General features: G+C 38.0%; 1 protein-coding gene and 1 pseudogene across 2 annotated transcripts; one reads left to right on the top strand and one right to left on the bottom strand.

Moving 5' to 3' along the window:
• Positions 1–6,066: 6,066 nt before the first annotated feature.
• On the bottom strand, positions 6,067–11,577 carry LOC141500035 (mitochondrial inner membrane protease subunit 2). Of its 2 annotated transcripts, none has more exons than XM_074202906.1 (2): positions 11,407–11,484; positions 6,067–10,543 (listed from the first exon to the last, which is right to left on the bottom strand). In XM_074202906.1, the coding sequence occupies exon 2, from the start codon at positions 10,522–10,524 to the stop codon at positions 9,997–9,999; it is 528 nt and encodes a 175-aa protein (XP_074059007.1). In that variant the 5' UTR covers positions 10,525–10,543; positions 11,407–11,484; the 3' UTR covers positions 6,067–9,996. The 2 variants fall into 2 exon arrangements, with proteins under 2 accessions (XP_074059007.1, XP_074059005.1); XM_074202904.1 differs by having other exon boundaries at positions 6,068–10,543; positions 11,431–11,577.
• A 664-nt stretch (positions 11,578–12,241) lies between these two features.
• On the top strand, positions 12,242–21,767 carry LOC141500059 (ubiquitin-conjugating enzyme E2 B pseudogene; annotated as a pseudogene).
• The last annotated feature ends 4,229 nt before the right edge of the window (positions 21,768–25,996 follow it).

Raw genomic sequence — 25,996 nt, 5'->3', positions numbered from 1 at the left:
CCTTTAGCTTTTCTGATTAGCATTATACCTTATGAATATGTATTCAACTAGTTCCAATTACCTTTTTTGTTTTTGTATTTTTTTTTGCAAGGCAGTGGGGTCAAGTGACTTGTTCAGGGCCACACAGCTAGGTAATTATTATGTCTGAGATCAAATTTGCTCTAACTGCACCAACTAGCTGCCCCCCAATTACCTTTAAATATAGTTTTGTCATTGATTTACAAACCCCTTATCTTGTGTATTTCCTGAGGTACACCCAATATCTTCCTTACTTCCTCTCATGGTTTTTTTGGGGTGATTGAATCTACTTGTTTGTGCCTTTTCATCCATTTTCTTTGGCCCTTTTTTTATCCTATTCTCTATGTCCTTTTTGGTCTTTTGTCTTATGTGCCTTGGTCTTTGGATTCAGAATGAAGAAAGCTCCGTCTTTTTATACACAAACACATTTAATTTTCTTTCTGCAATCAGAATTTACTATCTGCAAACCTGATATCATCACTTAGCTGGAGCAAAAAGAAATGATATGGTTCTAAGATAAGCAAGATCCTCAGGAGAAGATCACTAGAGATTTTTATGGAGGTGAATTGGTGAAAAAAGTTCTTTTGAAAAGAAAAGAAGGGGCGGCTAGGTGGCACAGTGGATAAAGCACCAGACCTGGAGTCAGGAGTACCTGGGTTCAAATCCAGTCTCAGACACTTAATAATGACCTAGCTGTGTGGCCTTGGGCAAGCCACTTAACCCCATTGCCTTGCAAAAACCTAAAAAAAATAAAATAAAATAAAAGCACAGCTATTTGTGTGCTGATCTACAACTGGAAATGACAACATGTAATTTTTCCTCAATATATATATTTTTTTATTATTGTTCTTTTTACATTTCTGAATGAGTACTGGGCAGCCTGGAATAGCAGAGTTATTACTTCCTTGTATTTTTCAAATGTTCTTTTGGTCAAATTTTTCCATTTTTTTTGGCAGAATCGTTCCTTTCTCTGTTTATACTTGAACCCCCCCGATTATCATTGCCATAGTAGTGATCATTTGGATTCTTTTCTTCCCTTTTCCATACTTATATTTTTTGCTTCATGGTACCTTCAAAGTAGCTTATTTATAAACAGCTACATTGCTCTTAATTTGATCATTTGTTTCTTCTAAAACTTACTCAAAAGGAAGATATGTTCACATGCATTTTTATTTATTTTTCCAAGTTTTAAAAACAGATATCAGGATGGAAATTTTACTTAAAGGTTGAAAATCCCTCAAAAAATTGAATTATATAGAAAGCAACCAAACACCTTTGACCAAGAAAGCAATTTAGTAACACCTATGAGACATGGGGGTTAATCAGAACAAATTAATTTTGTAACATCTGAGTTTTGAACAAGTATCAATTTACTATAACAACCAATCAATCAAGAATTTATTAAGACCAAGCATAACCAAATGGAAAAGAGACCAAGGACAGGAATCTGGTAAACCTTCTGATAGAACTCAGACATTGTTCCATATCGGAGGGTTTCTACAAGACAAAAAAAAGTCATAAATGTACTATATGTAGGGAAAATTTTTCAGTGTTCAGTTCTTACTCAGTATTAGAGAATTCATAATGAAGAAAAGTGCTATAAGTCATTCTGTAGAAAGATTTGGTACATATCATAATTCATACTGGAGAGAAACCATTTGACTATAATGAATGTGGTAAAAAGTTTTTATTGAAACTCCCATCTTACTGAATAACAGAATTCATACAGGGGAGAAACCTTATAACAATTGTGGAAAAAGCTTTCCATCTGAACTCAAATCTTAGTTGACATGAGAGGATTCATGCTGGAGATAAATCATTTTTTTAATTATTAAAAATTTTATTCATTTTGAGTTTTACATTCCCCCCCAATTTCACTTCCCTCCCCACCACCCAACAGAAAGCAATTTGTAAGTCTTTACTTTGTTTCCATGTTGTACATTGATCCAAATTTGAGTGTGATGAGAGAGAAATCATATCCTTAAAGAAACAAAAGGTATAAGAGGTAACAAGATCAGACAATAAGATATCTGTTTTTTTTTCCCTAAATTAAAGGGAATAGTCCTTGAACTTTGTTCAAACTCCACAGTTCTTTATCTGGATACAGATGGTATTCTCCACTGCAGACAGCCCAAAATTGTCCCTGATTGTTGCACTGATGGAATGAGTAAGTCCATCAAGTTGCTCATCACCCCCATGTTGCTGTTAGGGTGTACAGTGTTTTTTTGGTTCTGCCCATCTCACTCAGCATCAGTTCATGCAAATCCCTCCAGGCTTCCCTGAATTCCCATCCCTCCTGGTTTCTAATAGAACAATAGTGTTCCATGACATACGTATACCACAGTTTGCTAAGCCATTCCCCAATTGAAGGACATTTACTTGATTTCCAATTTTTTTGCCACCACAAACAGGGCTGCTATGAATATTTTTGTACAGGTGATATTTTTACCCTTTTTCATCTCTTCAGGGTATAGACCCAGTAGTGGTATTGCTGGGTCAAAGGGTATGCACATTTTTGTTGCCCTTTGGGCAAAGTTCCAAATTTCTGGAGATAAATCATTTAAATATGATTACTATGGGAAAATCCTCACTCTCACAGGAGAGAATGCCTTGTAAGGGCTTCGACTCTACAAAAGCCTTAAGCAAGAAAATAGGATTTGTTGAACATAGCTGAATTCATACTGGTGAGAAATGCTTTCAATGTAATGTATGTGGTAAAGTCTTAAGAAGTAAGTTGGGATTCATATTTCCTTTGGGAATTATTAGTAGTAAGAAAAATTTTATGTTAAGATTGTAAATTTTTAAAAAGACTGAATCATGTAGAAAGTCACCAAACACTTGAATGAGAAAGCAGTTTAGAAAAGCAAATGGGACAACTCATAGAGGTCAGCCAAACTTAATCCATTTAGCCAAAATTTTTCTCAGTGTTTATTTAGCCCCTTAAGCCTTAATAGTAAATCAGGGCTTGCTGAACACTGCAAAATTTATACTAGTGAGAAATTCTTTCAATGTAATGAATGTGAGAAAGTCTTAAGAAGTTAAACCTTATTTAGCATTCCAGTGTTTATACTGGTGAGAAATCTTTTCATTGTAAAGAATGTGGAAAAGCCTTCACTCAGTTCGTGGGTCTCATTAACCACAACAGAAATCATTCTGGAGAGAAATCTTATGAATGTTATGAATATAAGAAAGTCTTTACTTTCCATTCAGTACTTATTCACCATCAGAAAGCTCACACTAGAGACAAGCCTTTTAAATGTCATATTTGTGATAGTGCTTTTAGTAGACCAGACCTTGGTGATCATCAGTAGCTTCATATGGTGAAAAGCAACTTGAGGATAATGAGTGTGAAAAAGCCTTCAGTTAGGGTTTTATCCTTACTCAATATCAGAGAATTCAAGCTTCAGAAGTCTTTTGAAGATAATGAATGTGGCGAGATTTTCAGATACAACTCATATCATGCCATAATCAGAAAATACATACTGGAGAAAAACATATGGATGTAATGAATGTGGGAAATCTTTGGGTATGAGCTTCAGGCTTAATCAACAGGATTCATACAGGGGAGAAACTATATGAATGCAACAACTGTGGAAAAGTTTTCCATCTGTGTATCAGGCTTATTCAACATCAGGGAATTCAAGTTGAGAATAGCCTACTAGGGTCTAAGGAAACCTTTCTTAAGTGAACTGTTTCTTCCTCAATCCTACTCTGTACCTAGAATGGTTTTATTTATTTTTATTTTTAAGTTTTTGCAAGGCAATGGGGTTAAGTGGCTTGCCCAAGGCCACACAGCTAGGTAATTATTAAGTGTCTGAGGCCAGATTTGACCTGACTCCAGGGCCAGTACTCTATCCACTGTACCAACCTAGTATGGATTTTATCAATATTTATTGAACTAAATCTGAATGTTAAAAGTCTTCACTCAGTTTCAGCCTAATTCAGAATAATAAAATTCATACTGAGTAAAAACCACATGAATGTAAAACAATAGGCAAAGTAAACATCCAAGTCAATTTGTATGTGCAGTGTTTTAATGGGATACATTTTTATGGGATATTGGTTGGTGTTCTTTGAGTGCTGTGAATTTTCAAATTTAGTATTGTATTCCATACAATATTATGCCATCTGTGCCATCAGTAAAAAGGTAATTCATATGTGTTTATTAGTTGAGTGATGAAAAACTGGTGGTTGTGAATCCTTAAATTACAGGTCTTGTCTTAATTATAATACATAAGAACTTCAGTCAGAGGACTCATAGCATAATAATCAGCAATCACATTGAATTGACAAATTTTAGTACTCATGAGTATCATTTATCTATGCTCACTTACTAGAGGGGAATATACCCCAACTTTAAGTCTAATTGAAAACATGATTTGGAAAGAAAAACCTCACTTAAACAGAACTTACAAAGCTACAGAACTACAGTGATGTCATCTTTGGTGATATGCAGATTGTTTGGAATAAATGTATTGAGATCACCTTAAATTTCATATGGTATAGTTGGGGGGAGGGAGAGGAAATAAGCATTTGTATGCTCCACTTTCTCTTCTCTCACTTTCTTCTCATTTCTCACAATCTGGCTTCCAACCTAATCATCTCACCAAGATTACTCTCTCCAAAATTATCATTGATCTCTTAATTGCTAAATTCAATGATCTTGTCTTAACCCTCATTTGCTTCAACTTATACAGCCTCTGACACTTTGTCAACTCCTTTTTGATACTCTCTTCTCTATAGATTTCTGTAATACCCCTCTCCTCCTACTTATCAGACTATTCCTTCTCAGTTCCATTTGCATTATCTTCATTCAGATCAGGCCCTTTAACTATATATCTCCCACAGGGTTCTTTCCTTGGCCCATTTCTTTTCTTTCTATACATACTACTATACTTGATGATATTATCAATTCCCATTAGTTTAATTATTATTTCTATCCTGACAATTCTCAAATCTATGTATTCTGCCTTTATCTCTCGGGTAACTTCCAATCTTGTATTTCCAAATGCCTTTCAGATATCTTAAACCGGGTATACAGAAGACATCCTAACTCACATTTTCAAAACTAAACATCTTTTCCTATTACCCTCCCTTCTTCTTACTTCCCCTATGTTGTAGAGGGCAAAAAATTCATCTTTCTAGTTCTTCAGGCTCACCACCTAGGAGTCAGCCTTGACTGTTCCTCCTGATTCTCTCTCATCTTCCCTATCCAATCTACTGCCAAGGCTCTCAAATATGCCTCTTTCTCTCCTATGATACTGCCATCACCCTGGTGAAGGCCCTCATCAGCTTATTTTTGGACTACTGCAATAGCTTGCTGGTGGGTTTACTTGCCTTATGTCTTTCTTTTCTCCAGTCTATCCTTTATTCACTTGTCAGAGTGATTTTTCTAAAGTTCAAAATTGTTGTCGTTCAGTTGTTTCAGTCATATCTGATTCTTTGTGACCCTATTTGGGGTTTTCTTGGCAAAGATACTAGAGTAATTTGCCATTTTTTCTGCAGTTTTTTTGACAGATAAGGAAACTGAGGCATACAGGGTTAAGAGACTTGTCCAGAGTCAGGCAGCTAGTCAGTGTCTGAGGCTAGGTTTGACCTCAAGAAAACAAATCTTCCTGTTTTCTGAGACCAGCACTTCATAACCTAACACCACTCCTACCTTTCCAGTCTTTTATGCCTTACTCCTACCACACACTGATAGTGATCTCCTTGCTGTTTCCTACGACAACCACAGGAGATCACTTATGGACCATACCATCCACATCCAGAGGAAAACAAAACAAAAAAACCCCACAGTATCTGAATGGATACTATTTTCATTTTTTAAAAATTTCTCTTAGGTTTTTCCTTCCTATCCCATGGTTTTCTTTCTTTACTCTCAGTCCTAATTCCTCATACGCAAAATGATCAATATGTAAATATGTTAAAACACAAATGATCATGTACAACTTCTACTAGATTATTCACCATTGAGGAGAGATGGGAAGGTGGTAGAAAAATGTATAAATTATTTTTGCAAATGGATGAATGTTGAAAAACTTTTATGACATGTAACTGGAAAAATAAATGTCTAGCCCTAAAAAAAAAAGACACTTCATCTCTCAGCTCCAGGCATTTTCTCTGCCTGTCTCCTGTGCTTGTCCTTCATTATCTTCTGCCTTTCCTGGCTTTTTTTTTTTTTTAAGGTTTTTGCAAGGCAATAGGGTTAAGTGGCTTGCCCAAAGCCACACAGCTAGGTAATTATTAAGTGTCTGAGGCCAAATTTGAACTCAGGTACTCCTGACTCCAGGGCCAGTGCTCTATTCACTGTGCCACCTAGCTGCCCCTTCCCTGGCTTCCTTTAAGCCTTTCCCAATCTTAATTCTAATGTAAAATATTTCCTGTTTATTTTGTATTTAGCTTGTTTGTACATGTATTTGCTTGTTTTTCTTTTTTAAGATTGAGAACTCCCTGAGGACATGGGGATTATGTAGATGTAAGCTGTTTTATTACAGTTCCTTTAATAGATTCTCAAATAACATGGCTTTTAGTTGCCTTACTCTTCCGGTTTCCCTCTTTTGGACATTCTGCTTGTCTCTGTTCTTAACATGCACTTAGAACTGAACATAATACTATAGATGTCTGACCAGGGCAGGGTAGAGTGGGAAAATCACTTCTCTAGTTCTAGGCTATACTTATATTCATGCAAACTAAGATTATATTTAGTGTTTTGTTTTTTGATTGTTAGCTTTATTTTTAATCACTATTGATTAGTCCTTCATATGAATTAGGTCCTTAAATAAATGAAAAGGGCAGAGGAACCTAGACTGATATTTAAGTGATGCCAACATCTGATGGATGGTCAGAAAAAGAGCAAGGGCTTTGACATACAGAGAAAAGTCATAGTACCTTAGAATGGTAAAATCAGAAAAGGCCTTAGTGATCATTCAACCAACACCATTTACAGGATAAGGAAACTGAGTCCCAGAGAAGGGAAGTGACAGTAAAAAGCCTCTAGCTGGTAACTGAGAAAGAAATGCGATCTAGGTATCTTCCCTCCCAAGCTAATGCTCTATCTATCTTTGCTGCTTCTGGCAAAGTAGTTCCAATAAAATGGTCAGCAGATGAAGAAATTGTACCCTAGAGAATAGAGATCCCAATTAATGCAAATAAGGAATCCTCAGAAGTGCTTGCATATATTCAACTTCACATTTAAAGTAATAATTACATAAAGTATATAGTTGGAACCCAGTGGAAATATGCAGTATAAATCTGAATGTAACTACGCCAGGGAAGATTATTTACTCTAATTGGGGCCGAGGTGTAAGGGTACAAAAGGTTCCTAGCAGGATCTTGGTAGGGGAACTTATAATTGGTCTGATCTCTAGGGAGGAATGATAATATTTTTGTCCTTCAATTTTGAAGACCATGACATCAGTGAGGTGATGTTGGAGGTACTGTGCTAAGTAACCAGCCCTACTTTTCTCCTCCAGACCTAGGTCCAATGGCCAGATATGAGTCAGGAGGACTGGAGATGGCCCTGGATTTGAGGCATTCAGGGTTAAGTGACTTGCCCAAGGTTACACAGCTACTAAGAGTAAAATGTCTGAGGACAGATTTGAACTCCTGTTCTCTTGAGTCCAAGACTAATGCTCTATCCCTTCATTGCCTCACATCCAGGGTCCTGGCATCACCTCTCTGATATCATGGTCTTGGGAGGAATAGGTTGGAGCAAGATTGCCCAGAAATTGGAAGTGGATAGGGGAGAACTCCTTTGGAATTTGTGGTGCAATAGGATGTAGTCTGAAGCCCTAGGGTTAAATCCTGCCTGCCATTTGCTAGCAAGTGACTTTTGAGAAGTAACTTAATTCACTAGTCTCGATCTCAGTATCAACTAAGCAGTAGATTAAATCTAGACCACCTTTTCTGGCTCTGAATCTAGAATCTTATGAAAAATTTGCCAATGACAGAATGTTTAATCTTGTCCAAGGTAGCAGACAGTAATAGGATGGTGAGAATCAAAGAACACCACTAGATTTTCCTTAGGAGCAAGGTTTGAATCAGCAATCTTAAAACTGAAAGAGCTCAGAGACCATCTAATTTAACTCATACTTCAAGAGGAATTTCCTCTATAGTATCCCCTATTAAGAGATTCCATTTGAAGACCTCTAAGGAAGAGAAACTTATTGTCTCTGGATAGTTCAATTTAATTGACTGTTCTTGCTGATTAGGATGGAGGTAGAGTGGAATGACAAACTGCAAATTTGGATAACTGGCAGATTTTGGTATATTTGAAGGAAATAGTGAAGTTGAGAACTGGGATATATTTGGGAGGGTGCAAGATGTTTCATTTTGTTTATGTAGAATTTTAGATGCCTATGGGATATCCAGGAGGAAATGTCTTACCCCTAGGCTGAGATCCTTCCCACTTTTTACTGCTTCTGCATTCACTTTTATCAATTTTCCTAACTGATTCGCCTCACCTACCTGATTCTGGCTTGCTTTTAATACATTTCTCGACTAAATGAGGGAGCTTACCTGTTTTTTCTTCAGGTCTTTTTATCATTAATATTGGGGGGATTGCACTTTAGTTATGAAATGTATTTCTCCTTGTTCTCTCGCAGATCATACGCTAGGGGATGAAATCCTGATATTTTCCATATTAAAATGTAGAAACTATTATCTTTTGGTTCCAGCCTCCCAACTTTTTAAATCAGTCACTGTTATCTTCTTTTGGCAACCAATAGATTTAGATAAATCCAGAATTAAAAAGTAAAAGGAAATTGTACCTATTCTTGGACAAAGTAAGGATAGTCATTGTTATGTCTTCCTTTTGGATCCATTTCCTATCTGGGTCTTTGGTCCCTAACACTAACACTCAAGGTGAATAAAGAAATGGGAAGAAGGTAAAGACTTTCCCTTTAAAGGATAAAAGAATATATATAGAGAAAATACTTCACATGTCCTTTTCCCCCTCCCCCTTATAATTTATTTAGTCTTCCGTTGATGTTGGATTGGAGAATAATGTCTACTCAGGCTATTCTCAGGCCCTATGTCCCTGCTGCTGCACCACACTGGCTTGTTCCTGTCACCATAAAAGCTGCAATGAGGGATAAAGTCCTCTTGGCAATGTCTCTACACTGACCTTTAAATCCTAAGCTTTACTACTACTGATACTACTGTATCAACTATACAAGCTTGTGCATATTTATTTTTTTAAATCTTATTTAAAAATTTTTTTATATAATCTTTATTTCCAAATATATTTTCTTCCAATTTTTAGAAAACATTTTTGTTGGGAGAGCTCCCTGTACGTCAACATGCCTTTTTAGGACTGACTTCTCCCTTTTTTTTTTTAAATGTGAATCACTATTTGTCAAAGTTCACTATTCCTTTTCTTTTTTTTGGCAAGGCAATGGGGTTAAGTGGCTTGCTCAAGGCCACACAGCTAGGTAATTATTAAGTGTTTGAGACAAATTTGAACTCAAGTCCTTCTGACTCCAGGGCTGGTGCTCTATCCACTGCCTCCTAGCTGCCCCACACGATTCATTTTCTAATCAGTGAATGCTGACACAATCACATTGCCATCTGTGTCATAACTTCTGAATCATGCATTAGCTACTTACTAGATGGATATATTTTCATCAAGTTTAACATTAGCTGAAACCCAAATTTCAAAAAAATCAACAATTGACAGATTAAGAAACAAGAATATCAACAATTTAATCCTACCACAAGGTATGGCAAGGCCAACAAAAGTCACATTGTAAATTTCTTCTTTTGGTACTGTGCTGCCAGGTCCTTTTTGCTGGAGTACAAGTATTCCAGACAACGTAGCATGCCATACAACTGTTTCATCTGAAAGAAAATCTTTTTGCTTCAGTATGAAACCAAAAGCTCTTTTTGCAGATTTAACCAATACATGGTCTGTGTTTTAGGTTTCTCTCTTTTTTTTATATTGTCTTCCTAAGTCAAAGAGGTCATGCAGATGCAAGGAGGTTACTTCTCTTCAATCTGAACTGGCACACGCTCTGGAGGGAGAACAGATTCCAAACGCTGCCATCGTTCTGGAGGCCACAGAATATGGGTGGCATGGGCATGCAGAAGTCCAAGGGAAACTGGCCCAAAAGCATTACTGTCAAAGCTGTGTCCATGATGGTCACCTTCAACCCACATGTGGCCACGTGGGACTTTCACATACCTATTCTTATGTCCCATTGTTTTGATGATGTCTCCTTCAAGAGCAATCACTCTTTTAATGATCTTCTGCTCTGGGTTTTTGGGAGATACCAATGACACAATATCACCACGCTGCACTTCATAATTCCTAACTTTCCAATGGTTCAAAAGTACTATATCAGATGAATGGCTCCCCCCGGGATTCAAAGAAGGTTGCATGGAAGCTCCTTCCACTCTTGCTACACAGGCCACTTGATCTAAGAAAGTTACCGTTACAGGCACAGCAACAAAGAAACCTTTCAAAAAGGCCTTTATATATCTTCGCCCAAAACTTTGTGTCCACATCATATACTTCCTCCTGCTCTTGCTTGAAAAGAAGGAGAAATGATTATTTTTGTGCCCATTTCCCAGATTATAGTTCATTCTTGGGGGGGGGGTGTGGGGGTGGGTGAGTGTGGAATTCCACACCTCCCCTCTTCCTGTTTATTAGAATTGTTTTTCTTTGTGCCTTCAGAATTTCAGTCTTGAGAGCTTTTCATCGCTCCTGGGGGGGGACTGTAGAATTTTAGTTCCATTTCATGGAATCCTTTCTCTGAAACCTTTGAAATCTGCTTTCTCTAATCTCGAGTATCTATTAGATTAGGCTCAGTTTTAGATTAGACTCTCATAAATTCCAAGATGGAATTGTCACGGGAAAACTGAAGTTCCCACCAAGTCTAACCCAAGAAACTATTTTTTTCTATTAATTAGGATATGGCCCAGGATATATCAGTTTTCCTCCTTGGGTACTCCAATTTTCGGTTATTCAGACAAACCCAGTAATTTGGGCAGGGAGGCCGCAGAGGCAGGTGTTTTCAGTAGATTCCACTTTGTTTTCTTTTTTAGGGTATTTTTTCTTAGTTTTTTTGCAAGGCAATGGGGTTAAGCGGCTTGCCCAAGGCCACACGGCTAGGTCATCATTGCCTGAGGCCACATTTGAACCCAGGTCCTCCTGACCCCGGGGCCGGTGCTCTGTCCACGGCGCCCCCAGATTCTGCTCCTGGATGCCCCTCGTCCCCCATCCTCCCCCACTCTCCCGCTCCCCCTCCCCCACGTCCTCGCGTCCCCCCTTTTCCCTGTCCGCTCCCCGTTTTTCCTCTTCTCTTCCTCTCTCCCCCGCCCCTCCTCCGCTCCGGTTCCCTCGGACGCGCCGCCCCCCACTCCCACTTCACTCTCCCACGCTTCCCGCACCCTTCAGGGCACCGGCGGGATTACCGAGACGCCGAGTCCTCCCGCCTCCCAGAGCGCCGCCGGAAGTGGGAGCTCACTTCCTGTTCCTGGCCGGCGCGGGCGGGGGGGGGGTGGCGGTGAAACGGGCGGGGTCTCTGGCCCCGGCTCCGCGGGCCGAGGCTTCACGTGCGGGAAGCGGCTCCGCCGGAGCTGCCCGTCATCCGGCTCCACTTCCGGCGCTCCCAGGCGGGACTTCCGGGGGAGGCGTGGCCCCGCCCCTCCTAGCCCCGCCCCCGCGCCCGGAGGCTCTCCCGCCTCCTCCTCCTTCCCAGGCTCGGGGCTTCACCGACCCACGCCCCGCGTGACGGGGGGCCAAGCGCTCTCCGCACCCCCTTCCCGTTTGTGAGAGGCGGGTGTCGGAGGCCCGTTGGGCATACGAGTGGGTGTGTGAAGGCCCGCGCGGCCACGCATGGCGGCCGCAGCTCTGACAGCCACGCTTTGGGGCCGGTTTCCCGCGGACTTCTGCATGCCCGCGCCCCGCGCCCTCCAGTGCCAACGCCATCCGCAAGGTCTGTGCCAACGTCAGCAGCTTAGAATCCGCCAGATTTCAGCTCCTCGAGAAAAATGCTCGGGGCAGTGCGGATCACAGACCCCGCGGGGCAGGTGTGCCGTGGAGGAGCGCGGCTGGGGTCCAGGGGGACGGGGTGGGGCTTCGGAATGGAGAGAAGCCGCTTCGGTAGAACCACACCTCCAGAAAAATGGTTTTTTTCAAAAACAGTTTTTTCTTCCCTCCCTCCCTCCCTCCCTCCCTCCCTCCCTCCTTCCTTCCTTCCTTCCTCCCTTCCTCCTTCACTTTCTCCCCCCTCCTTCCTTCCTTCCTTCCTTCCTTCCTTCCTCCTTCACTTCCTCCCCCCCTCCCTCCTTCCTTCCTTCCTTCCTTCCTTCCTTCCTTCCTTCCTTCCTCCCTTCCTCTTTCACTTCCTCCCCCTCCCTCCTTCCTTCCTTCCTTTCTTCCTCCCTGCCTTCCTCCCTTCCTCCTTCACTCCCCCCCCTCCTTCCTTGCCTTTGTATCCCCAAGACCTCACATGACGTGTTAGTCAGTGCTTGTGGAATGAATGGGAATGCTAGTCAGACCTTGCCCTCAGGAAGCTTATTTGGGTAGGAGTTTGGAAGGGAGGGGCTAGGGGCAGGGAGACCCATGAATGAGGGCCATAACTTGGACCATGACCTTGTGTAAGGAGAGAGATGTGAAAGAAGTCATGGAGATATAATCCACAAGAGCCAGCAGCTGATTGACTGTCATGAATGCCATTTCAGACACATCAAATTTGTGATGCCAGTCTCTCAGAGTAGAAATGTTTAGCATGCAGCTGGCAATAATGAGGGAAGAAGTTCAGGGCTGGATATAGATTTGGGAAATCATCATGAGACTGATGAGATCATCAAGGCGGGGAGGAAGAGAGTGGCATGTGACAGACAGATGGGAAGTGTACCCATGACCGCCACTCCAGTATCCCCTGCAGAGTGTTATAGAAAGTTATCCAGGGAAGAATTAAAGGCTTACTATGCAGCTATGAGGATCCAGTGGATATGTGGTGACATGAATTTGTAGTTGATACTAGTTTTATGTAGCTTCACAGGAATAAGAGGTGAAAAATGAGGAGCAACCCAGGGTTGAAATTTTGTAAGGTGTGCTCAGCAACATAAGGGCATAAGAGTGTGGGACAATTGAGTTGTTTAACCTTAGGGTCTTGACTGTGAAGGGAGTTAAGTTAGTCCAGACTGAAGAGATGAACTCATAGAACAGGATGGGATAGAGGGACTGGAGGTTGTGATGAGGAGTGAGAATAAATTTGGAAGTGAGAGACAGAGAGGGAGATCAAAGGACAGAATGTCAGTATAAAGGTTACAGTACTGTTAAATATATAATATCTGACCATTCTTATGGGTGTCTGAGGGAGAGGAAGGATTTAAATCACAGGAGTTTTTTCCTTGCTTCCCTCTCAAGACTATCTAAATGTGACTTTGGCAGTTTTATATTTCTGGGGGTTCCTATGATTACACAAGTGATTTACAATCTGCACTTCACAGTTCTAGGGCCTAATATACAGAGTTTATAATCACTGTCTGTAGAGTCATAGAGTGGGTATGTTAATGAATTATTTGTCTCGCCAGTCATTTACTTGTATATGTGGGAAAGAAGTTTGTTGGTGAAGGAAGAGAAGGAAAGTAATTACCTTGGAGAATGAAAAAAAGAATTAAATTAGGATACTGACTCATTTCTGTAAACAGCTCATATTTACAAAATACCTTTCTCATAACAGCCCTATGAAATAAATAGTCTAAGTTCTATTTTTCCTTCTTTTATTCGTATAAATACACAATTTGAGGTTGTTTGTGAAGCTTTGGTGGTGGCAGTGCTCAGGAGTGCTAGGATGTGGGATGGAGAGCTCAGAACTTTTTCTCTCACTCAGATGGTGGGGGTGTGGGGGAGATCATGTCCATTCCAACCAGAAGGAGGCTTATGCAGGGCTTCAAGTGATTGCAAGAAGACCCACCTGTAGTGTCGGCAGCACACCATCTGAAACAACATGAGTAGAATGTGGTAATATTTGCCCCAGAAGGCACACCCTTTGAGGATGGTATCTTTAAACTAGTAAAAGAATTCTCAGATGAATATCTGAATAAACCTTCCACTGTTAGGTTCCAATCAAAAGGTTTCATTCAGATGGCTCTACTGATGGTTCATATCTTTAGATATACTTCAGAATCGTTGAAGTCCAGCATATCATGTTTCCTCTGTTTTAGTATAAATTCAGTCTCTGCTGGATGAAACTAATTTCAACAGCCCTGCCAATGGCCAGGCAGGATGGCTTTATCAAGAAAACAGACAAGAATATGAGAAAAGAGCTATTGGGGGCAGCTTGGTGGTGGGGTACTTAGAGCACAGGCCCTGGAGTCAAGAGGATCTGAGTTCAAATGTGACCTCAACACATTCTTTCCCTGTGTGATTTTGGGCAAGTCACTTAACCCCATTTCCTTGCAAAAATCCCCCCCCAAAAGAGTTTCAGTTATTGTTGGACAAAGCTGGAATGATTCATATTAAACAACTGCTCTATTCATCTTCATCATCATTGTATGATTGTATGATTTACCTCTTGTAGAAAGGCTACCAGAAATTTTAAGTGCCACAGGTTTTAAGAATTTATATACTCAATGAGTCTGCAAAAAAAGGAAAAAAACTCTTCAGTTTAGAACCTTTAAAAGCTTGTGTATCTTAATTAATGTGCTTTTTTATGGCATGGTAAGAACTAAGTTATTGCTCCCTAAATTTGTAATATATCCTTGTTTGCATGTTATATAATGTTGCTGTGAAGTTTTTATGACAATATACACATTTGTACTTTTTTTCAAATATTGAATGTCTTATTTTTGAATTCTTTAGATTTTTTTAGATTGGAAAAAAGCATTTAAAAGTTTTTTTAATATATAAATATTACATGTAAAACTGAAGGGATATGTGATAAACCTAGAAAGGCTAATTGCAGCCAAGCTGTGGACCCTCCACCGCACTCCCTTACTTTGTGATGGCCTCTCTAACTGAGGTAGAAGGAAATCTTTGTACTTTGTGGTTTTGGCATAAGTCTGTAAGAAATAAATTTTTAAATTATCTAAACTCAAGGATATTTGAGGAGAGAATGAGGAGAGAAAGAGGGAACCACAGGGTGGCATTTTCTCTGTTGAAATTCTTTCTGCCACACCCATTCCACTTAACAAGGATCTAAAGATGAACAAATGTTAATGACTTAGTTATTCTCAGCAATATAGTGATCTAAGACAATTCCAAAGTATTCATGATGAAAAATGCTATGTTTCTCATAATGATTGTCCTTCATTCTCAAAGAAGACAATGACATATCAAGGGAGGTGATAGCATGAATAAGCAAGTGAATTGAATTTGAGTGAGGGGGTGCTATGCAAAGTCACCAGCTTCACTTTCTCCTCCAGAGCCATTTGGATCCAGAAATGAATCAGGATGACTAGAGATGGCCCTGAATGTGAGGCAATAAGGGTTAAATGACTTGCCCAAGATCACACAGATAGTGTCAAGTATTTCAGACCAGATTTGAACTCAAATCCTCCTGATTCCTGGGCTGGTGACTTATCCACTGCATCACCTAACTGCCCTATCTGTCTCGAGAGAAATAACTGTTGGAGTCTGAATACAGACCAAAGCATACTATTTTTCACTTTTTCCCCCATTTTGGTGTGAGTTTTTTTTCCCCACAAAGTGACTAATATAGAAATGTTTACATGATTGCACATGTATAACCTATATCAGATTGCCTACCATCTCAGGGGGTTGGGGATGGGCTGGGGAAAGGAGAGAATTTGTAACTCAAAATTAAAAAAAAAAAACAACTGTTAAAATGTTTTTATATGTATTTGGGGGAAAATTAGAAGTTTAGATTTGCTTAAACAAAGTAATTGTAATTTTGGAATAATTTTCTTAAAGCCATTCAGTTCAGAGTAGGGTAGAGATTATTTGGATTAATGCAAAGGAGTCTGTTAATCCTTTTTTGGTTCCCAACCTAATCTGTCTTTCTTTCTGAACTTTGAATTTGTCTCCTTTAGAAATCGATTAGATCTTTGATAAATATATAATTAAAGAATTCCAGTCTGGGATACTGATGCAATCTTTTATCTTAATATTTTAAAGTCCTTAATATGCCTCCACAGTGAGTACATTAAATCATCAAAGAAAACCAGGATGAAATTTAGAGAAATAAATTTAAAAATAGAACATCTAGTTCAAAGATCTAGGATTTGTTAAGCTTGGTACAGCTTTGTGTCATAAGTAGGCCATATGGCAAAAATGAGTCTGTAATGTAGTCCAATTAAAAAAATCACCTTTATATTTATATTTATTAAAGACAGCATGGCATATAAAGTCTAGACAATACTGTTTTTCTTAAGTTCTGTATTCATAAATCTTCCATTAGAGAAGTTTTATCCTAGAATTTCATATAGAGAGGCAGTATGGTTCCAACTAGATGAAATTCAATATAGTGACAGGAATGGGGAAGAAGTTCTGAATTGGGATAATTAGTGCCTTTCTCATAAGAATATTGTGAAGATCAAATGAGATAATATATGTATTTCTAGCCTTAAGGTGCTAGAGATAATATTGTTATTATTCAGTCCCAGCTCAGTCACTAATTACTGTGTCTCTTTGAATAAATCATTTTGTCAAAAGGAGAGACTTGTCAAATGCCTTATTGATAGCAAGATACATATCAGTAAGGCATTTGGTAGTGGCGTGTCATAAGAAGAAATAAGGATAATTTTGTCTATAATCAGAGTATTTTAAAATTCGATTCCAGGTCCTCTATAAAATCCCTGACAATCTTTACCCAATTATCTTTATTGATATATATTTCACTAAACCAGAAGATATCCCATTCTGATTTTTTTTAGTAAACCCACAGTAGCACCAGTAAGCCATTAGTTTAATAATCTTTAATAATTTCCTTTTTTGAAAATTAAGACAATATTTTCTTTTCAGGCTTTAAACAATAGAATTTCATGGCAATAAATTCCAAGACTTATATTTGGGTTTAAAAAATTAACTTCACAATTTAAGATGACTAAACAGCAAATATGGGAGTCTCATATGGGGTTTCAAGATCAATGTGAATTAATTGTGTGATATAGCAGCCAACACTAATTTAATTTCTACCTACATTAAGGAAACCATAGTGTCCAGGAATAAGGTTTTGTATTCTGCCCTGGTCAGGCTGTACATAGAATATATTATCAGTTTCTGTACATCAGAGTCTAGGTTTCAAGTCTTTCTGATGAGGATTTGATTTAAGGAACTAGGAATATTAGCAAGAAGAAAAGCCATATGAGGCAAATAATTATTTTAAAGTATTCCAAGGCCCATGATGAGGAAGAAAGAATAGACCTGTTTTGTTGGCCACTAGAGGGCCCACCTAGGTACAATAGATTGAGTTTTAGGAAGTGCATTTTAATAGCGGCAACATAAATGTCTTGATCTCAAAGTTGATTTTTTTAACACAAAAAATAATAAATGTTAATTGCACAGAAACAGATTTCAACTGTGTGTAAGGAACATTTTCCTAACAATCAGATCTATTGAAAAGTGGAATGGGCTGACTAGTAGATAGTGGGTCCCCTCTAATGAAGTATGCAAGAAAAGGATGGGCAACCCCTTCTCTGGTAAGTTGTAAAGAAGATTGTAGTTTGGCTCTAGATTTTCTCAAATGACTTTTGAAGTCCTGCTCTACTCTGTAGTTCTCTGGCTCTTTAAAGGTCATGTCTGGCTCTTTAAAGGTCATGTGCATTTTCACAGAATCACATTCCCAACTCTGAAAATTTTTGTTAATCATACCTGCACTTATTGTCTCCCGGGGTCATGCTAAGGATCAAAGCAGTCACTGTATGCAAAAAAAAAAAAATTGTACCCAGGTATTATTTTGTACCCTGAAACATAATGTAAGTTCTTACTGTTCTTATATTTTTCTGTACATTTCTTTTCAGCAGATCATTAGAGGCTCCTCTGTCCTCTAAAAAGATCAGACTATGCCTCTGCACTTGAGAATTCTCCTTTGAATTTTTAGGTTAAAAATCATGTCACCATTTTGGGATTTTGTGTCAGCAGTCCATGGATTTCTTTTGGGAAGCAGCATATAGACTGAGAGTTCTTCTGCTGTTGATGAACATTGAACTTTCCTCTGTACCAGAGCTCAGTGATGGGCTACATCACATAAAACAAACAGTACCATCCACAGGGACCTGGCTTTAATTCTCCTGCTTAGCACCTCATTTTATTCACAAGGATTTCCTGACCACAGGTCAATGTCATTGGTACCAAAGTATAAAACAATATGCTCTTCCTCCCCAGACCTTGTTAACCTCCCTTCTCTTGTTTTCTTTGCTCTACCAGTCCATTTATTGTGTTTCAGCATCATCAGAAACCAAATGTTTTATATTTGCAATGAGACAGTTGAATTTAGTTTTTAAATTTTTTATCTTATGTTTTTGTATCACCTTCATTTATGAATAGACATCTCCTTTTACTCTCCAAAAAGCTAGCCTTGCAATAAAGAATAAAAATGAAGGGGAACAGAGAGAAAGAAAAAGCACTACAGTAAACTGGTGGACACTATAAATGGTGACAGATCCATTGCTTAGTTGTAGATTTATCTGGCAAGTTAATATGTATTTTAAGCCACCTCTTTCTGTTAGAAATTAAGTAATGAAAATTCCACAAATAGTTTCTGTATTTAATCATTCCTACTAGAATTAAGGAATTAAGAGGGAAGGAATCTCTATAATCCTCTAGTTTACTTCTCTCCTACCTTCCTATTTTTATAAATGAGGAAACTGAGACCCACTGAGGGGAAGTAACTTGCCCAAAGTCATACCAAATTACAAGCAGCAGACTCAAGCCCTCTTTTCCTAAATCCCTCTTTCCATTCTGCTTCACTTCCATACTGAGTTTATATCTGAAGTAGCAATAATGTGCTGTTTTAGGAGTTGGCAACCTTTGAAGATATGTCTGTGTATCTCACAAGTGAGGAGTGGGGGCTTCTGTTCAGTGAGACCTTTAAAGAGATGTGATATTGGAGAATTATGGAAATTTCATCTCACTAGGTAAGAAAGAACTGATTGTAATCCTTCCTGAATTCCCTTCCTTCCAGGAAGGCATTCAGGAAGCCCCATAAGGTATTATTGGATCATATCTCACTTTCCTATTCTGTTAATTGGGCCATTTTTTGACCTTTTTATTTTTATGAATCTGACAGAAAAAACCCATGACTATTTCTGTAAACAAAGAACAGAAAGTATTGTATATGAATCCATCAATCTCTACTGTCTGTGTCCCAGTCTGAACTTACTTCTGTTCATTGTAGTTTTAAATGTTCCATTGGTAATTCTTTTTCTATCACTTTCACCACTTCTCTTCTGTACTGTCATTCTGCCCCTCTCCCCCATTAAAATTTTTCCTAACAGTTAAATCAAGCAAAAGAAATTCACACATTGTACATGAAAATGTGTGTACATTTTGTCTCATTTTGTACTTTAGAATCTTTCCCTTCTCTGCTAAGAGAAGGGAAGTGTGATTCATTATTGCCATCTGGAGTCAGGATTGGTCAATTCAGAGTTATTAAGTCCTTTAGTGTTTTCTTGATAGTATTGTAGTCATTATATAAATTGTTCTTCTCACTTCTCTCTGCATCATTTCCTATAAGTCTTCCTCAGTTTCTTTGAAACCTTTTGTCATTTCTTCAGTGTGCAATATTTCATTAAATTCATATTCCATTATTTGTTTAGTCATTTGCAATTTGTGGAAATAAGTTTATAGTTCTTTAATAGAACAAAAAGAACTGCTACAAATATTTTTGTTCACATTGAACCTTTTCTTCTTTCTTGGATCTCTTTGATGTGTCTGGGGCTTTTGTTAACTCTTTCCATCTACTGCCTACTGGGATAAGACATTGGAGACCCCTCTAAGAGAGTACTGATTTCCTAATATGAAATTTAATTAATCACATCTCGTTTTTCCCCCATTCAGAGGATTTCAAATCTCCAAATCTTGGGTTAGCTAGGTAGTGCAGTGAATAGAGCACCAGCCCTGGAGTCAGGAGGACCTAAGTTCAAATGTGGCCTGAGATACTTAATGCTTACTTAGATATGTGACCTTGGGTAAATCACTTTACCCCTTTACCTTGCCAAAAAAAAAGTGGGGAGGGGGGTAGCTAGTTGGCACATTAGTTAGAGTGCTGATCTTGGAGTCAGGAGGATGAAAGTTCGAATTCAGTCTCAGATGGGCAAGTCACTTAACCCTGATCACCTCGCATCCATAGCCATCTCCAGTTGTCCTGATTCATATCTGGCCATTAAGTTCAGATGGAAAAAAAATGAGGGAAAGAATCCTTGGTCCTGGATGTTGAGAAATCCAAGGAGAGGGAGCTCTCCAATAGAAAGGGAATCTATAGAGGTGAGTTGGGAAGAACTTGGCAAAAGACAGAAATAAGAGCACGTGTTTTGTAGGAAGGTGTAGAATTTGAAATATCAGAGGAGGATTTCTTTTTAGTGTTTCATTCTGCTCAGAAGCCTCAGAGGCAGATTTTCAGACTGGAACCTAATTAGCACAGTTGGGCACCAAACACATTTCTGGTTGACCCCTTACTCATTCTAACTTGAATTACTCCTCAGTTCATTTAGCAGAGTTAAAACTAATACAGAGCCTCCCAAGAATTCCTCAGTGTGCAGGGGTACACAGATAGGATGCCCCTTCCTAGTTTCAAAAACAGCAGGGAAAACTTTAGAAAAGGAACATATCAGGTTAAAGAAATGGGATTTCCGAATTATTGTGAGTGGAGAGTTCAGCCTCCCAGAAACCTGTGCTAATGAATTCACAAAGCTTTCTTACTATAATGACCATCCAGTCTTCAATGCTTTTGGCTTTTATCAACTAGGCTGAGTCAGTCTTCTGAAGCGAGGACTCAGTTGTGGGTAGTACATCCCTTTCACATTTCCTCTACTACTGTGCACCTGTGAGCTCTTTTGATTCTGCTTCTCTTTGTATGGAAACCACCTTCGCCACTGGAGTTGGGGCATCTTCTGCTAATTTGCTCGGGAGCAGTGAGAAGCAATGCTCATTGCTCATCTTTCCACTGCTTTAGCAATGACCTCCGTCTTTTGTTTTTCTGAGTTGGCTATGACTTTTGCTAGCTGCTGATAATCATTCCTGTGTTGTACCTGCAGAAATAAGGGAAAACCTTCCCTTTCCCCATTTTGGGGGTTGCTTTTTGCCCAAATACAGTTCTTAATCCTAGTCATCTCCTAATTTCAACTATTACAGTCTATGTTGACAGACCTTCTCCTCTTCACCCTATGAACTTTTCTCAAATTCTTTTAAATCTTATCTCTTATTCCTTGTCACTCTCCATTATTCTCATTTTTTGTTCATCTATGGCCTTTAGTTCATTTATTCCTTTTCTCTTTCATGCTATCTCTTATTCATATTTTTTGGCATCACTGGTGAAACAATCCATTTATTTGACTGGTTATCCTGTCCTCTCTCTCAGACATTTCTGCCACCCATGTTGCCATTGTATTATTTCCTCTCTGCTCCCCATCATCTCATTTTAAAAATAATTTTCTTATCTTCCATTCATGTTAGTTCAATATCTCCATTCTTCAGAGTCTACTTTCTCCCAAAAAAGAACAAGACACAATATTTGTCTTTTTGCTTTGTTCCAGGTTGTAAGAAAAAAATACAAGAAATTGTCTCTAAGGCAGGAAGTTCCTAAAGGGAGAAAAAACATATATATATATATGCATATATATATATATATGCATATATATATATATATATAATGTATATAAATGCATCAACAAAACACTCAAGGTATACTTTCTAGGTCTTGGACTTTGGAGAAGGCTGTGAGAAAGAAAGCAATTTAACAGAGTGGATTACTAACAGGAGGGGAAAGAGAGTAAATCCAGTTCTGAACAAATGCTTGTCTCCTTACAAAAAACACTTGGAGGAAAGGCCAGGAACCTAATGAATATGATATACTGGTCAGTTATATCTCAAACCATGTTACAAATGAAAGAATTAATACAAGAGAAAGAAGCTACCAATGTGATACATGTGGTCAGAATTACATCATTCAGCTCTTATTTAGCATCAGAGAATTCAAACTGGAGAGGAACCTTATGAATATGATGACTATGGGAAAGCTTTTAGTCACAGCTCAGATACAAGAAGATATCAGAGAATTCATAATGGAGAAAAAACCTTATGAATGTAATCAATGTGGTATAGTCTTCCAGTCATGGGTCCCAAGACATCAGAAAATACATACTAGAAAGAAATCTTTCGAATGTAATGAATGTGAGAAAGCCTTCAGTGAGAACTTGGATCTTACTCTGCATGAGATAGCTTGTACTGGAGAAAAACCTCATGTTTGTAACAAATGTGGGAAAACTTTCCTTCAGAAATCATTTGACATGAAAGAGGACATATTGGAGTAAAATCTTATGAATGTAATGACTGTGGGAAAGCTTTCACTCAGTCCTCATGTTTTATTCAGCACCGAGAGTTCTTACTGGTGAGAAACCCTATGAATGTAAGGAATATGGCAAAGCTTTAGTCAATGCTCACATATTACTATACATACAAAAATTCATACTGGAGAAAAACCTTTTGAATAATGAAATGTGGGAAAGCCTTCAGCTGCATCAAAGGTTTTAGTCAACACATGAAAGTTCATAGTGGAGAGAAACCCTATGAATGTAGTGAATATAAAAAAGGCTTTAGATGCCATTCCCGCCTTGTTGGTCCTTGGAGAGCTGCCACTGGAGAAAAATCATATGAATGTAATGAATATGGAAAAGCTTTCAGTAGACAGTCCTTAAGGAACAGATGAGAATTCATTCTGGGGAAAAACCATATATGTCTACAGTGAGTGGGGGAAGACCTTTAGTTGGAGTTCTCACTTAATGCAACATCAGAGAATTGGGGAGAAACCATATGAATATAATGAGTATCATTAAGCTTTTAGTCGAAGTTTGATTTCTTAAAATGTTAGAGAATTCATACTGGAGAGAAACCATATGAATGTAATGAATGTGGAAAAGCCTTCAGTCAGAATTCATGTTTTATTCAATTTGAGAAAATTCATTTTGGTTGAAAAATCCAACAAGTGTAATGAATATGAGAGAGCCTTGGCATGGAGAAGGAACTATGCAAATATTTATTCCCTTCTCTTTTCCCCTTTAGTCACAATGTGGTGAATATCAGTGAAGTTACCTAGACAAGAAATAATTTAAATGAAATTATGTGATAGTCTTCAATTAGTTCCCAGATTTTATTTGGCAGTAGAGGATATATTGGAAAAAAATCTTATAAATTTAATAAGTGGGGATCAGTCTTCAAAAAAAAAAAAGCTCCTCCAGAATACCATCTATATCCAGAGAAAGAATTGTGGACTTTGAACAAAGACCAAAGACTATTACCTTCAATCTTATTATGTGATTTTGTTTTCTGTTATACTTTATTTTTCTTCCTTAAGGATATTATTTTTCTCATCACATTCAACTGAGATCAAGTACCATGGAATCAATGTAAAGACTAACAGAATGCCTTATGTGGGGGGTGGGGGAGGGAAGCAAGAATGGGGGAAATATTGTAAAACTCAAAATAAATAAAATCTTTCTAAACTGCAAAAAAAAAAAATTCTTCCTCCTTGAATATCATACATCATATTGACCAGTTCTTGTTTGTTTAATGTAGTGAATGCAGGAAAGTTTTTACTTACATTAGACTAATTTTAGGTGCATCAGATAATTCATTCAGGAGAGAAATTTTGTGAATGTGGAAAATCCCTCAGTTGCCATTCAGTTCTTATTCTAGATCAAATAATCTCTACTAGAAAGTGTTTTCTTCATCAAGCATTGCAGAAAACATACTAAAAATCCTTTAAAATATAAAATATTCAGTCACTATCCTTCAGTTCTTGAGATAAGAGTTCACACTAGATCAAAATTGCTTAAACAATTTTAAACATGGTGCTTAAACACCATGAATATAGGAATGCTTATAAAAGAAGCATAGCCTTTAATGAGCACTCAATAATTCAAACTAGGGAGAAACCAGACAAAAGTAATAATTGTGGGTAACATTTTTTAAAAAATTAATTTTTCAGGGCAGCTAGGTGGCTCAGTAGATAGAGCACTGACCCTGGAGTCAGGAGTACCTGTGTTCAAATCTGGCCTCAGACACTTAATAATTGCCTAGCTGTGTGACCTTGGGCAAGTCATTTAACCCCACTGCCTGAAATAAAAATAAAACAAAAAATTAATTTTTTCAGCTACATGCAAAGAAAGTTTTCAGCATTCATTTTTCTGTAAGTTACAGTTTTGAGCTCCATATTCTTTTCCTTACTCCATACTCTTCCCCCAACCTTGATAGCAAGTAATCTAATATAGGTTATACATGTACAGTTGTGTTAAACATATTTCTGTATTAGTCATGTTGTAAGAGAAGAATCAGAGCAAAAGGGAAAAAAACATGAGAGGGTGAAAAAACCCAAAGCATAAAACAAATTTTAAAAATTGAAAATAGTAAGTTTTGTTCTGCATTCAAGCTCTATAATTTCTTTTCTGGGTGTGGATGGCATTTTGTCTCAGGAGTCCTTTAAAATTGCCTGATCATTGTACTGCTGAGAAGAGCTAAGTCCATTATAATTGATTGTCACACAATGTCACTTCGTGTGTACAATGTTCTGGTTTTGTTCACTTCACTCAGCATCAGTTTTCTGAAGTCCAGTGTGCAAGCTTTTTAAAAAAAATTATTTATTTAAGGCAATGGGGTTAAGTGATTTGCTCAAGGTCACACAGCTAGACAATTATTAAGCATCTGAGATCAGATTTGAACTCTGGTCCTCTAGCTGCCCCCCCAGTGAGTAAACTTTTAAAGAGAACTTCATATTTACACAATAGCAGAACTTTCATATTAGAGAGACTAAATGAATGTAAAGAAAACCTTTTTCCCAGGCACTATTTTCACTGAAGATAAGAAAACTGCAAAATGCATTGGACTTTGAGAATGAACTTTGTGGATCTCAAAGAATGTATTTTGGGTCAAAGATTTTTGATTATAAGCTTTATGAGAGCACTGATTAAATTCTTAATTCTGTTGTTATAGCATCTAGCCCTCCAATATCTAGACAGTCAATGAAGACTAATGCTTATTAAATGATTAAAATGATGATTGTGCTGAATAAATGCTTTCAGTAATAGCTTCTCCCTTAATCACATTGTGAAGGTTCCAATGGTTATCTAATATACAATAAACACCTTAAGCACCTGCAAGGTGATAAGTGCTGGGGATATAATTAATAAAAAGAAAGCAATCCCTGGTCTCATGGAACTTATAGTAAGGGATCCCAGTTAGAGGATACTCCTTATTAACTTAATGCTTGCAGTCCATTTGAAAATAAACTGATTTGGTCCATATAGCCTTAATCCAGAAAAATCTTTTTATTTCTGTTTAAAGATGTTAGCATCATTACTAGTGATGGGAAAGTTGGAATGAATTATGTATTTGAGAAGATCAGAAATCTCATATGCTGGGCTATATCCAAATAGCAAATATTCTTTGAACCTTTGAATATTCTATTCTGGAGAAAGTATGAGGAGTTAAGACTGGAGATAAGTCAAATTTTTCCCTATTTAATAAACATTTTCCCTCTGGAATTAAATGAAATCTTATAAGTGGATTAGTGGTCTTGGATAAGTGAAATTTGAAAGTGGAGAATAGAAGGCTCAAGGCTGACATTTGCATGAGCCAACATTTGAAGGAAATGTTACAGAAAGGAGCAGTTAGATGTATAAAGGAAGATCAGTCAGTTAAAATGTTAGAGATGGAAGGGGCTTAGTAGTGATAGTCTACTGTTCTTTTATGTATGAAAACAAATGACATCAGAAAGGGGATACCTCTATAAATTCAGGCTAATTTGAGGAGAAAAGGGGACATTAATAAAAAGAAGTGGGGGATGAATTTTCAGGG

This window comes from Macrotis lagotis, chromosome X (genome assembly GCF_037893015.1).
Source record: "Macrotis lagotis isolate mMagLag1 chromosome X, bilby.v1.9.chrom.fasta, whole genome shotgun sequence".
In the NCBI taxonomy this organism is placed as follows: Eukaryota; Metazoa; Chordata; class Mammalia; order Peramelemorphia; family Peramelidae; genus Macrotis; species Macrotis lagotis.
This window is presented reverse-complemented; position numbering and strand designations above follow the sequence as displayed.

Coding starts and splice junctions, on each gene's coding strand:
- LOC141500035 (XM_074202904.1), bottom strand. CDS start 10,524: ATGATGTGGACACAAAGTTTTGGGCGAAGATATATAAAGGCCTTTTTG.